General features: G+C 35.2%; 1 protein-coding gene across 1 annotated transcript in view; it reads right to left on the bottom strand.

Annotated features, from left to right (window-relative positions):
• The window catches only part of CDH11 (cadherin 11), a 115,069-nt gene that overhangs the window by 18,771 nt on the left and 80,892 nt on the right, over nucleotides 1-15,406 (bottom strand). The window contains exons 7-10 of the mRNA XM_074203207.1: nucleotides 10,615-10,868; nucleotides 6,013-6,149; nucleotides 5,156-5,289; nucleotides 3,889-4,006 (exon numbers count right to left, since the gene is read on the bottom strand). Coding sequence (XP_074059308.1) covers nucleotides 3,889-4,006; nucleotides 5,156-5,289; nucleotides 6,013-6,149; nucleotides 10,615-10,868 — 643 coding nt within the window. The remainder of the gene's footprint in view (nucleotides 1-3,888; nucleotides 4,007-5,155; nucleotides 5,290-6,012; nucleotides 6,150-10,614; nucleotides 10,869-15,406) is intronic.

The following is a 15,406-nucleotide window of genomic DNA, read 5'->3' as shown; positions in this document are numbered from 1 at the left end:
TACTGATAAACTCTTAAAGAATAGTTTACATTTACAAGCACTTTATGGTCTATTGGGTACTTTCTTCACAAATACCTTGCGGAGTAGACTATATAAATACCATCACCCCATTTTATAAATGATATTGAAGTTCAGAGAGTCCATAGTCTCACAGAACAAGAGTTAGTATTTAAGCTACCTAAGTTAACATAGTCATTTTACAGGTGAGGAAACTGAGGCCCAGGGAGGTCAAGTAGCTTGTCCAAGGTCACATAGTTGGGGAGTGTCAGTTGGGTTTAAAGAAAAAAATATGCTTTTGATACTTATAGTAGTAATAATAGCAGACCAGGAAATTATCACAATATCTCATCTATTTTGCAAAATATTGTCTTCTGATTCTGAAGTCATGATTTCTGTATCAGCTAATTCTACCTCTATATGACTTTCCTATAGTCCTATAAATAGAAAATGCCAGACTTAGTTACACCTTGAACTCAGGTATTCTACTTCTATGTCCAGAGCTCTTTCCATTACGTTAAAAGTAGAGTAACTACTCTTCTTTACCTGTGTGTATGTGTTGTGCGCGCGTGTGTGTGTGTATGCATTCACAGAAGCTTATACATGCACACACACACAAAAGTAAGATTCCATGATGGTTTTGATTAAATAAGAGGTATCTAAGTGTTCTGCCCTGATTTTCTCCACTGAGTCTCCTTTGAAGATTAGTGTGGAGAACAGTACAAGATTAAAGAGAGGATGAAGAGGAGGGGGAGTTAGGGTAGGAAGAAAAAAAGGCCTGTGTGCATTAAAATAGTTTTGCTCTCTTATTTTTCAAGATACCAAATGCTTATGTGGAATATAGGCAAACATAATGCTGTTTATTTACATGGTATAATGGGAGTAAACACTCAGCAAGGAAGGGACGGGATGCGCTAGCTCAGCATGAGCTAACCCATTATCTTATGTTTTCAATGGGAAACAGTCAGTACAGAGAGGCTTAGTAACAAAGTTGTCTATGAATAAGATGGAGAATGTGATTACTTCTTTCGGATTACTGCAATATGTAATTACTTCGAGGAGCCCAGTAGAAAGGAACTCTCTTAAATGATAATTATAGGACTATATTCACTTTCAAGCTCTGTAACAGCACCAAACATTAGAGTTTTCATTAATGGTTTGCCACAGCTAATAAAGTCATTTTTCTTTAAAAAAAATAAAAAATAAAAACCCACCTAGCAATTCTCACAAAATGGAGTTTCTAGTTCGGTATTACCTTATTTATAAGCAAACAGAAGAAAGAGATAAAACACTGACTGGCTTACAAATGCTAATGCAAAACTACAAATTGGGATTGATTCCTATTTTAAAACTTGGGATAAAACTATAAGCAAAAACAAATTCCTATGGGGCGGCTAGGTGGCATAGTGGATAAAGCACAGGCTTGGAGTCAGGAGTACCTGGATTCAAATCCTGTCTCAGACACTTAATTACCTAGCTGTGCGGCCTTGGGCAAGCCACTTAACCCTATTTGCCTTGCAAAAAAGCAAAAAAAAAAAAATTCCTATAGATGTCCTATAGATAATTAACAACAAAAATTAAATTCTTTAAATTTCAAAATATATACAACCCTATAAAGTTGGGGGGTTTTTTGTTTGCTTTTTGGTTTTGCCTATAAAGAAACTGAGGACTGGAAAATGGAAGTATTGAATTATAAAACCTAGTCTAATTCAGACCTGAACAGAGATAATACCTCTAAACTCCCCAGGCAAATTAACAACATGACCCGACTGGTAAAGTTTTTCAGCAAAAGGACATTCAATCTAGTAAGATAGCTCCTTCCCCTTTTCTATAATGATGGCTAGGACTTTTTTGTTTTGTTTTGTTTTTTTTCTTTCCATCAAACTGAAATCTTTCTCTTAACAATATCTACTCTTTCCTTCTTGTTCTGACCCCTGGGACTAAACAAACAAATAAAATTCCTATTCCTCATGACAACCCTTTGGCCAGATTAATATATGTATGCCAATTTGCTAGAAAAATACTTTAGACATATTATAGTTGTCATAATAGCAGAACAAGGAATTCTCTCAAACTGCTAATCAGTCTATTCTTTGATAAAATGAATAATGTAGTGAATTGACTTGCATTTTGCTTTGTCAAAATATCACAAGTACTTAGTAGGAAAGAGAAATATATATGATATAGGGGAATTAACAGAGGAGGTGAAATAGATAAAGAAATGGAGACACCACCTCTCACAAGTTGATGTGAAGTGGTTTTACATATGCAGGTAGGGAATTTTTAGGATTTATATTCCCCAAAATCCTTGGTGTCAATTCAGACATCATAGATGTGTCCTGCTTAAAGTAAATTCTGTGTAGAAATAAAATCCAAATGTACCAAACTAGTAATTAAAGAAGGTTGATTATCTATTTTTTAATAACTTAAGGGATCACTTTTTTATTTTAATATAGCAAACATCTCTAGTACATTCTCCATCTAACCTAATTCAAGCTTAATTACTCATAATCATCATGATAACCCCTTGCAGTTGGATATTACTTTCTAATTACAGGAGTTTTGATGTCAGGATTAATTATAATATTAATAAATAACATATATATTGGTTTAAGGGAATGCTTTCCAAATACTCATGTTTATTTTCACATCAGTCCTAGAAAGTAGGTATTTTGTTCTGATCATTTTACAAAAGAGGAAATTGAGGTAGGAAGAGGTTAAGTGACTTGTCCAAGGGTGTACATTATTAGTAAGTGACTAAAGTAGGATTTGAATACAGGCCTTACTGACATCTCTAGTGATTGTATGATCTAGCTAGTTTTGTATCTCCAAAGATCCCTGTGAAGAAGGGAGGGCAGATGATAGTAAATCTTCCCATCTCACACAATCCACTCTTTTGTAGATAAAGAAAATATGGTACAGTTTTCCCAGGTTCATGAAGCTGGTAAGCGATAGAGACCAGACATAAATCAAGCAAACAACCCCACAGAAACGATAACAAAAGCAGACAAACAAAACATTAAACAATAATAACAACAAAAATAAACCAAAAAAGCCTGATACGGAGAAGTTCTTCATGAAAAATCTTATGGAAACTCTTCTTTAATAATTTATGATTAAGTGGAGGTGACCTTGAAAACCTCATGAGTGCAGCATAATCTTTGGCAAATCCTTGTACGCTGGAAAACCTTCAAAGATGAGCCCAAAGATGGAATGGTGTTTCTTATTTGGAGATCTGCCTAGCTAAGTGCATAGAGTCTCTCACCAGAAGGATAGTCACCAGGTAAGAATGTATTCATTTATTTATTTTTTGAATTGTTTTGGCCGTAGCTAACAAAAATTATAGAACTCAGCACTGGAAGAGACCCAAGACATTATCTAAGTCAAGTCATATATAAATAGAAATTTCTTCTATAATATTCCTGACCAATGCTCTATGAGTCCAAAGGGACTCATCAAATTCTAGTGCTTTTTTTTCCCCACAAGGTAAACTTTCTTACTTTTGAAGAAAGTCTCCATGTATTTATGTGTCTGTCTTCTTTTCCAGGTTAAAGTTCTCTGGTTTCTTCAACCAATATGCCTTAGTTCTCTCCCTAGTCATAAAACCATGAAATTCATGACACTGTCTACAATGTCTGGGAGGGACTCTGATCTGTGCAAGTGGAAAGTATGCTGACAATGAGGATATCATAACTGTTTTTGCATTGATTTATTTAAAACCAAGAGTCATTTATTTCTATGTACCATACTTTCAGTAAGATTTTGGTTTTGAAAAAAAATAAAAAGATTATTCATCATTTAGGTGCTCTACAACAGAAGAGTCATTTGTTATCATTTTTTTTTTTTTTTGGTGAGGAAGCATAGAATATATAAGTGAATTTTCATACAAACCTCTGTTGTCTCGGACTGTAAAATTTGGGTTATGGACAATTTCAGGGGGTAAACTGAAGAGAAATCTTGGTCCATTGGCTGTATCATCCTTGTCATCAGCACTAATGGAAACTATTGGCTGTAAAAAGAAAAGAAAGTGGCCTGTTAAAGATGTTATGTTTAAAGAAAACATCACTTGTTGAAATTTTCTAGCTCCCATCTTTGAATCTTAGCAAACTTAATGCTTTTAATTGAAATCACATTTTGGAATTGAAAGGAACCAGAAGGGCATCAGATTCCCTATACTCTACACCAATCCAGACATGGAATCAATTAGAAGATACCCCAACTTCTCCTGAAAGAATTTCAATGATATGGAACTTCTTATCACACAGGACATCATATTCACTTTTCATCAAAATCTAATTATAAGGAAATCTTTTTATTTATGTAAAATCTAATTCCTCATAAATTTTACACATTGATTTCAGTCTTTCCCCCCTCTAGACCTTCACAGAATAAGCCTAATTCCTCTTTCACATGATGGTCTTTTATAGATTTGATATCTATCTCAATTCTTTTTATTTTTTTGGTTTTTGCAAGGCAAATGGGGTTAAGTGGCTTGCCCAAGGCCACACAGCTAAGTAATTATTAAGTGTCTGAGACCGGATTTGAACCCAGGTATTCCTGACTCTGGGGCCAGTGCTTTATCCACTGTGCCACCTAGCCACCCCCCGCCCCAATAAGTTTTATTTTTAAAGGTTTTTTAATTTTAATTTAAAGTAATGGGGTCAAGTGACTTGCCCAAGATCACACAACTAGGTAATTATTAAAGTGTCTCAGACTGGATTTGAACTCGTCTTCCTGACTCCAGGGCCAATGCTCTATTCACTGTACTCCCTAGCTCCCCCTTAAGGCTTCTTTACTACAGACTAAAATTCTCTTACTTTCTTCAACTAGTTCAAGAATGATGCAGTCCCTTTACTGTTCTGATTACATTTCTCTAGATACACTAAATGTGAGTCCCTTCCTCCAAATATACTAAAGTTTTTCCATTTCCATATATAAATGTAGATCCCAAAATAAGAACCAAACTTTAGATGTGGTTTGACTAGGAAAGAAATGAGTAAATTCATTTTGTCTCTGTTTCGGACATCAGTCTTTTTCAAATGATAAACATTATTACTAGGTTAACTAAGACTCTAATTATGAAAGGAAATAAAATAATCATTAAACCACTTCAAAGAATTTCATGTATCATTGTTCAATAACTTGAGGTAGGATGTACCTGATTAGAAACAGGTTTTGTCTGGTCACTCTCACAAATAAAGCCTTCATATGGGGCGGCAAATTTGGGAGCATTATCATTGACATCAATAACTCTGATGGCAACTGGGACTTTAGCTTCCTGGTGACGATTGTCTGGAAGAAAAAAAGTGTACACAATAAGGGCAAGGGATAGTTTCTCCATTGGTTTCCTTAAGGGTTTTCCTTAACCTTAATATATATATATATATATATATATATATATATATATATATATATATATATATATATATATAGTCAATCCCAATGATCTGTCATCTAAGCAGTAGATTTTCATGATAAGTATTGTCATTTGAAATGTTTGGTGGTGTGGTCTGTGGGTAAAGTTGAATTTGCAAATAAAAAAGCAATATATTCTCACTCCACCATGGTGGCTACTTGATGAACACATTCACTTCAAAAGGGGAGATATTCTTTCCCCAAACAGCTCATGGCTCATGACCATTGATTAAGGGTCCCAAAGTATACTGGTTGAATGGTCCAGGGGGCTTTAAGTTTGACAGATTCATATATGGAAGTTGTTCACAGGAATTCATCCAGAGAATATTAGATTAAACTTCAAGACTGAATTACCTCAGGGACAATTACTTGCCAAATTTGTATTCATTTCTGCCATAGAAGAAAGAAATCTCTTTTTGCACTAGTTCTGTCACCCCCTTCCACTTAGGAGCAAGGGTGAAAATCATGTTTAGGACTGAGAAAACCTTTTAGTTATGGCTATCTAGTATATTGTTGTTCACACAAAAAATAATGTAAAGATGTGTAAAGGAATATAATCCTCATTAAAGACCATTCAAAAACTCTTGAAAGAATACTTACGGAATTCAGTTGCAAAGACAGAAATGTTGAGCCAGGCTGTTTCCTCTCTATCCAGAGGTTTTGTGGTTTTAATAAAACCATCTTCTTGACCAATACTGAAATATCTGTCGAGGTCAGTGTGCCGATCAATTGAATATCTAAGCAGAATACAAATTAAGATTTTAAACAGGCCACAACCCAGGCAGCTTAATGTTGCAATGTTTAAACCTCTTTGGATTGAACTTTTCAGATTATTACTTTAGTATCATAATAATTTTAGAGATGGAAGGAATATTAGAATATAGAACAGAGAATGTTAGATTTAGAAGGATCGTTAGAACATAGAATAGAAGCATTAGACAAGCTGTAATAGAATGTTAGCTGTGTGAAAGATATTAGAATTAGAATGTCAGAATGGGAACAAGTTTTAGAATATAAAAATTGAAGGACTAGAAGGCATTTTAGAGATTGTCCAATTTCCCACCTCCATCTACAGAGAAGAAAACCTTGACTTCAGAAAGATGATATGGTCTGCCCATTGGCAATCTATGAAATTCAATTCAATTTGGTAAACATGTTACTGTCTTACTTCTGTAAGATATTATACTAGCTTCTAAGGGGAAAAAAGTTTAGATATAATTACTGCCTTCAGAGTGCTTATAATCTCTATAGTTTCATTCCCCTCCATCATCATATTATGTTTTTTCTATAGAAAACATTCTGTAACATTAAAAGATACTTTCTATAATACATTGAAAGAAAATGACAACACATTTGATTGAGAAGTGCAACGAATAAATGCATTTTCTTCCATATTTACTACATCCATCCATCACCTGAATATTTATGAAGATGAATTTAGGGAACAAGTTTATCCAGCTCCCCAACTACTCAGAAAATCACAAATTCTACAGCTTTTGCCAGCATCTAGCATACGGCACATTAAATAATTCCAAATTTATCTAAATTTATCTCTCAAGGTTCATTATGGTCTTAAAAATCAATCTCCTTATCTTTATTCATTTTGAGATGCTAACGAAATTTTATGCTAATGCTATTTAATTTCAGACCTATTCGTGTAGTTCAGTTCTGAAGAGGAATAAAACCTGTGAATAGCATCAGATGGCTCTAAATCTGGTTACTCTGCTTACCTACTATTCAGAGCCTCTGGCCAATAACTCACTTTATGTGTGTTCTCAGTAACTTGACCTCTTTGGGCCTCAGTTTTCTCATCTGTAAAATGAAGAGGTGAAACTAGATAATGTTTTAAGTGTCTTTCCAACTCTAACATTCTGTGTTTTCTAGTCAAAAAGTTTATATTCTGAAGTGCTTTGGTATTCTAATAACTGATATATTGCTATAAACACATCTATTCCATCCCCAGTAGTGTCCCTGAAAACTTTACACCCTTAAATAAAACTTTCAGGCAGATATTTATAGACTCTTTGTCCTGATGCTCAGCTATGTAGAATTTCCTAGAAAGATGTCCCAGTACAGTTTTAGATTCACTAATGCTCAAGTTTAAATGTATTAATGTTAAAGTTTAATTTTATTAAAGTTAGGGTTTTGAGACACCCTCCATTTGTACCAGTAGTATATCACATTTATGTAATGTTTTACTTATGATAAGCACATGATAAGGTGGGGTGTTAGAGGTATCATTTTAGCCATTTTATGGATCAGCAAAACTCAGACTCAGGAAATATTTTTTTTCATGGCACCTCAACTACTAAATTTCAGAGCTGGGAATGAATCCAGATCTTCTGACTCAGTTAGCACTTCCCCCCCCCTTTTCAATCTACTCTATCACATTGCCTCTCTAACAATCTGTGATCTAAGATTCCTTCCAGTTCTGAAATGCTAGGATACTGTGATTCGAAAGGAGGTGTTTGGCCCACATTCATTTTGAATTTAGATGCCACACTTGGCTAGAAAACCTGAGAGTAAGCTGCAGAATCTAAATGGATAAAGAAGTGAACTAGGTCAGAAAACACTCCTTCATATTAATTGTTTCCTTACAATGGTGCTCAGGAAAAAGCCCATTAATAGACTTATTAGATGAATTATTCATTCCCTAAAAATAGTTGACAGCACTGGCCCTTAAAGGAAAATGAGAATAAGAAACCTGCCTCCAAAAGGGCTCATTTTATTGAGTTCTGAGAACTAACTCATCAATCAACACATTTCTATTACTCTAAGGAGCTTCTCAGCTATAACTGGAAAGATTTTATAGGACAGGATCTCTGCCTTCAAGGAGTTGACAGTCTAGTCAAGGGAGATGAAGTAAGAGTACATAGTGAATACATAAAGAGCGAGGGAATGAGAAATGGACAAAAGTGAGAAGATATGGGTTTGGGTTTTAAGCTTTGATGATTGCCTAATATAAATGATTTCACCTGAATCCCCTTCACCATGGATCATGTCATCAGAGGTGGCCATGTACCAGAGGGAAATAATGCATTCATCAAAGAGGAGAGAGAGAAGTGGCTAGGACAGAAGATTGTAGATAATCATCCAAAGAAAGCTTGAGACATAATGATCAAGTCAAAGAGGAATGGTAGAGACTCTGTCCCCAAAAGGGATTATGTTAAAGAATCTATGAAGAGAGACAAGGATTCCATTTCCAGGAATTATGAGTTAGCCCTTTGCCATGCTTGTCCTTTGGACATATAACTCACTACCATCATAATGTAAATTTGAGTCTGTGCTTCCTAGGGAAACTGTGTATTAGAGAGAAAATGTGCCACAAGCTAGAGGTGGGGGGTGGGGAGGGGGATATTTTGTACAAATTCTTCTTGATATCTTAGTAAATGTGTCTTATTATTAAGGGGAAGCACACTAGGGAGGACTTAGGAACTGCTTTAATTAGTTGGGTCAAATATATAATTATCACCTGATTTGGAGGTCGTAACTTTCCTCCTGGTGCTCCAAATATGGCCAAATGTGAGGAATAAACCAGAGGGCATGCTATACTTATGTTCCAACATTTTGCTTTTATTGTTCCCTTCTCTATGAAACCATTCCTGAGAAGCCAACTTCTTAATGCTCTCTCCCATATGAAATTATTTTGTATTTAATCATCTGTGTGCATGTTATAGTTCCCAAATAGCCTGTAGGTCACGTGTTTCGTTGTCTTTGTCCTTCTATCCTCAGTGCCTTTCACAAAGTATAATAGGAATACAGATTTAGAACTAAAAGAGACCTTAGAGTCAACCAAAGTGGCAATTTTTTAGATAATGAGACTAGGACTTTGAGAAAGATGAATTGACTTGACCAATTTCTCACTAATAATAAATGGCCCTTCAATGCCCAATATAAGACCCTTTCCATTGTAATACAGCACCTCCCACAGAGGAGGTACTTAATATACATTGGTTGAATTGAGGAATCAATTTTAATGAAAGCCATAATATCTCTACAGCAATACTATGCCAGTCATTTGGCATCACAGTGATAAAATGGAAATTCAATTCAGTCTACTAGTGAATTTGGATTTTTAATGATAGAACACAAAAGGATAGAAGGCATATGCACAAATATGGGTATTGAAATTGTGAAAAGAAAGTGACCTTGCAGAACCTGCCCTAAGTAATTAGGAACTCAATCAAAAAAATCTCTTCATTGAATGAAACCCCTTATCTAGTCCAGTCCACATGTGAATAGGATTCCTTTCTACAAAAGTCCTCCTAAGAGATCATTCAATCTCAGCGTATCCCCTTCAGGCACAAGGAACTCAATTTCTTCTAAGTCTTGCCCCCCCTCTTCAATCCCCCAGGCCTGGTTATTTCCCTTTTTAGCTCTAAATATAAGTTGAAGGGATATGGGTCTTTCTACAACTTTCATGCTCCTGTTTTTGGGAAATAAGCAGAGCAAGTAGACTACTCCATCAAATATCTGAAGAAAAGTCCTGTTCCCCAATAGGTCTCCTATTTATATGTCATGGCAATTTTGTCAAGGGAAAATTGGTTTGAAAGATCACATAGGAAGAAGTGAAAAGTTCTTTAAAGGGGTTAGAGTGACTGATGGATTATCCCATGCTTTTAGGCAAGGGAGATGAATATCTCCTCAATTAAGAAAACTCCTTCTTAGGAGAATTTTAGCATGCACACACTGCAATCCATTACTATAAGTAGGAAATTTTTTCCTTAGGTGTGATCTCCACCCCATTCTTGCATCTTAACATCATTTTCTGGTTTGCAAATTGAGACTGTCTTCATGCAGAGGATTTTAAAGACCTTTCTCAGACTTCTCTCTCTTTAATAACCCTCATCTCCTTAAGCAAGCCTGTTAGTTTTCATATGCAAACCTTAATAATTTATTCCTCTGTTTTGGCAGCTTTCCAACTCTCCAATTATCCATTCATTTCCAGACTGAGCCTGCACCTTTAACATAACCCTAACCAAACCAACATTAAGCAAAATAACTGTTGATCTTCTTTTTTTACTATAATAAAGTCCAATTTGTTTGCTTTCTTGGATAATAGAGCTCTTTAAAAAACAATGTTTTGCTTTTTTGTGGGGGAGGGGGAGTTGTGGTCCCTTAAACCCAGTATTTTTGCATATATCACTAGTAATTATCATTGCTCAGTATACTGAGCTTACAAACTTTAAGTTACAGACATACCTGATGGGACTGCCAGCAGCATCAGGGTCTTTGGCATGGACTCTACCAACAATAGTACCAGCAGCTGCATTTTCTTGGACTTCATGAATATAACTGGGTGCTAAAAACATTGGTGGCTCATCAGCATCTTCCACTGCAATCTTCACTGTTACTGTGTCCTTGAAAGGTCCATTGCTGATGAACTTGGGGTCAATATGAACATTTGCAGCCTCCACCTTTAGACTGTAAGCTTTTTTGGTTTCAAAATCTACAGGCTGGTAAGACAAAGAATATCATCCATCATTGCATCAGAGAATGCTGGTGCTAGAAAGAAGCCCCTCAGTTTTACAGATGAGAAAGATGAGACACAGAAATATGATGTGCTTTACCCAAGCAAATATCAGAGACAATAGTTAAAGCCCAGGACCACCACTGTTATTTCCAATTCATCTTCTATTATACTATTTATTCACCATTTGATTAGGGAATCGACCACATTCAGTTTATTTTAAGAGGCACATATTATCAATTGTAGAGGATATGTTCTTGTGTTGTGACTTTGTATAAAGACATATTGATGGATAGGGAAACATACAAACATATCATCATCTATGCACACACACACACATTTTTGGCATTATCTCCTTAAATCTTAGTTTTTAAAACTATTGACCATTTTTCTTTGCTTTATTTTAACAACAGTTCTCCAGGGTTCTTTTCCTAGATTTTTATCTTTTCCTTCTCATTTTTTTCTGCACTAGATTACAGTGGGTGTGCTACCTTTTTTTTTTGAGTAGGTAAATCTCAGGCTTTTATCTTATGCTTTTGTTTCTCACTGTGCTCCTTCTTCCTTGTTGATATTAACAGCTTCCATGTGTTCAATGATCATTTCTATAAAAATGACCCCTCAAATCTTAATACCTAGGTCTCAGTTCTCTTCTGAGCTACAACCACACATAATCAATTGCCTGCTGAATTTCTACAGCTGGATGTGCCAAAGGCATCTCAAATTAAACATGTCAAGACCCATCTCCTCTCTGCTAACTGCTGTCTCCTTGCCCCCCAAAACAACACCCAAACATCATCCTTTTATAATTTCACTTTTAAGACTACAATCACTAATCCAGTTGCTTAAGTCCTCAACTTCAGAGTCATCCTGAACTTATGTTTCCTCACTCCCCTCATTGTGAACTTGTCATTTTTTCTTATTCCTCATATCTAATTAGCTTCCAGGTTCTGTGGATTGTACCTCTATATAATATGTCATATGCATATATATGTGTATATATATATATATATATTTATATATATATATACACACACACACACACTCACATACCCTCACACATATATGTTCATGTAAACAGTTATCACTTTAGTTTAGACCCTGATTACTTCTTAATTATAGCCTTCTGATAGATCTCTTGCTATCTAATCTGTCAGTCTAAGTTCTGCCTTTTGACATTTTCTGGTCTTTTATAGGTGGAATATTTTTCTAAAGCTATAATTCCCATTACCAAAAGCTATGTATCCCTTAATCATTTTAGGTTGTTAGAAGGATATTGAGAATTTATGTGGGCTTCAGATATTAAATTATATTAACTGGCTCATTAAGAATTAATTGTTGCCTTATAATAGGGATAAATAGATGGAGAGAATAGATAGAATAGATAGATAGATGATAGATGTTCCCAGTAACAATTTGCTCACTTAAATAATTATTTGAGAAAAAGGAAAGCAATCTTCAATTGTCAAATAATCAGAAAAAGTCCTTCAAGGTGTTTTTGTTTGATTTCTAGGTATTGGTCTAGATAATCCTTGCCCCTGTCCCTGAATATTCAATTTTTCTCTGGATGAAAACATTGGCTATCTGGGATCTGATAGAGTACATAGACTTGAAGTTTTAGGTTCAAGAATGGTGATGTCAAGTCAAATTTTGACTCTAACACTTATTCCCTATAATGAAGGATAAGTAACTTTGAGTCTCAGTTTCATTGTCTATCAAATGAGCTGCTGAAGGAGGTGATCACTAAGTTTCCAAGTCCTATGATCACTACTACACCATACTGGGGATTGGAGCATTGGATAGAAAGCAATAGGAATGTAGAATAATTTCTCTGGGGCTTTAAATATTTATAAAGCACTTTCCTTAAAACAAATACATAAGGGAAATCATACAAGCATTATCATTTCCATTTCCATTTGTAGATAAGGAAACTGCATTCCAGAGACGATAAATAAGATGAAGATTATATAGTTTGTCGATTGCAGAGGAAGTGTTCAAAAAAAATTGGACAGTTCAGGGCCAACAAAGTCTTCTCTGGCCAAGAAAATCCAAGGATTTCCTTCTTAGGAAACCATCCTTAGGATAAAATACACCCATCTTTTAAAGGTACTTTATGAGCTGAATCCAGAGATTTTTTTTTCCAGCTTGTTGAGCATTTTTTCTTTGAATGAGCCATATGTTTTAACTTGAACTGGTCAATTCTATACAGAGAATCTGATCCACTATTAATATTCCTTTAAGCAGATGACTTCCCATTTCTATGTTTAAATGTTCTCCTTATTCAGCTTTAAGCCTGCCTCTACCTCCCAAACTCAGCTTAAAGGCCATTTCTTCAAAAATCCTTTCCTAAATCTTCAAATAGTTACTCCCTCAAAAAAGTCACTGTATTATTTTGTATAATTTATTCTATTTTCTTTTTAAAAAATCTGTGAACATGGCATATCTTCCTGGTAGAATGTGAGTTCCTTGAGGGTAGGGCCTGTCTTTTATATTTATATTAAAATGAGTAGCACAAGAACTGGTCCCAAAATAATAGGTATTAGGCAGTTAAACATTTTTGATTGAAATTCACTTTAAGTCTTTAAAAATAACTTTCCTGCTCTTTACTTTGAATTTCCAAACTATGTAGTAGAAGCTGAGACAAATGTTCTTTAATAAATTAAATAACAGTAGCCACCATCTTAATCTTAAATGGTTGCTTTTTAGAAAATTGTTCCTTCACTTGGAATAAACACACTAAATTAGAAGAGAAAAATGTGCAGATTAATCATATGCAGGGAGCTCATTTGCAATGTTGGAGCTCCATGGGGTGATTTCAATGTTTCAAGATTGTAGAGACACTGTGTGTTTATATCCTGAATGCATTGAAAACAGGTGACAACCTTTGCTCAACCAACCATCCAATTACATCCAAAGTGAAGAATGGGATGCAGGACTAGTGTTTGTGAAGTGTTCATATGTCAGTGTCAAGAAAAAAGAAGAGTAATATTAATTAGTAACGGAAGCTGACAGTATCATGCCAGATATCATTAGTATGGCTTTCTTTTCACATCAGAAAACTCAGAAGTATTTCTCTTGTATCAGGCAAAATATGGGCTTGGAGGGAAGGATATGCTGTATACTGTTCTTTTTTATTTTTTCCTATGGGGCAGCTAGACAGATAATGCTTAGAATGCCACCTGGAGGCAGGAAGACCTGAGTTCAAATTCAGTCTCAGACACTCACTGTGTGATCCTGGTCAAATCATTTAACTCTGTCTTTTTTTTTTTTAATGATCTGGAGATGGAAATGGTGAATTATCCCAGTATTTTTGCCAAGAAAATCCCAAATGGTATCACAGAGTTGCCGAACTGAACAACAAAATAAAATGGAAATCCTAGTGACATTATCTACTATAGGTTGCTAAAGGAAAAAAAAAAATGTTTTCTAAACATAAAATCTATAGAAACCTAAACTGTTATTATCAGTGCTGTTGTTACCATTTATTTAAAATCTCTTACAACAAATTTTAAGAATTAGAGAATTTATCAGAATTATAGAAGAAAGTGATACATAGGATCACTGATAGCAAATGACTTGTTAAATGTAACAACCGATTTGCCACCAACTTCATTCTTTCGTACTGGACTCCATCATGCCCTTTTTTGCCTAATGATGTTAATGATGGTTGTCCTCCTTTCTCAAAGGTAATGCCATTAGTGTTGTGTGTTGCTGTTATTGTCCTTCACTCTTGAAGAAGACCATGACATCAGGGAAGGTGATGCCATGAAAAGCACATGCACTGGATTTGAGTGAGAGGAGAGGTCACCCGCTTCACTTTCTCCTCCAAAGACATCTGAGTCTGGTGGATCACTTGAGTCCAAAGTATAACTTTCTATAGAGTTCTTTCTAAAGAAAACTGGAGCTGTTTTTCTTCAATGTGACTGCTTTGTCCTCAGCTCCAGATGCAGATCCTGTTATCTATGTTGTTCCTGTAATTCTGCTAAAATTCCAATAAAAATTCAACATAGTCCAACCTTTTGAAATTGACATGGCTACTGGAGGTGGCCATGGATAAGAGGCAATCAGGTTAAGTGACTTGTCCAAGATCACACATTTAATGTGCCTGAGGCCAAATTGCTCTAGTCACTGAGTCCAGGGAGCTCTATTCACTGTTACAATAGCTACCCCTTTACTTAGATACTTTTCTTAAACCCCTTTTGATTTCCTTTTGGTGCAGTCAATTGAGAGTTCCTTAAGGTCAGGGACCACATTTTACTTTTGTACAGTTTATTATAGAAGGTGCTTAATTGACTGACCAGCTTACTTGGTGCTACAGCTGGGATTTCATACTATATTTTCTGAGTACAAATTCAATAATCTTTCCACATCATCAGTGCTTCAATACATCCACTAGGTTTCACCCTTCTGCTTTCTTTAATCTTTCTTCTTTGTAATTGACGTTGTTTTCATCTTATTTCTGTTTTTTAAAGTACTCCGTACTGTTTTTTTTTCCTTTTCCAAATCTAAATCTCTCAAAGTTTTACA

The sequence above is a fragment of the Macrotis lagotis genome, chromosome 1 (genome assembly GCF_037893015.1).
Source record: "Macrotis lagotis isolate mMagLag1 chromosome 1, bilby.v1.9.chrom.fasta, whole genome shotgun sequence".
NCBI lineage: Eukaryota > Metazoa > Chordata > Mammalia > Peramelemorphia > Peramelidae > Macrotis > Macrotis lagotis.
The sequence above is the reverse complement of the archived record's forward strand: the minus strand, read 5'-3'. Positions and strand labels throughout refer to the sequence as shown.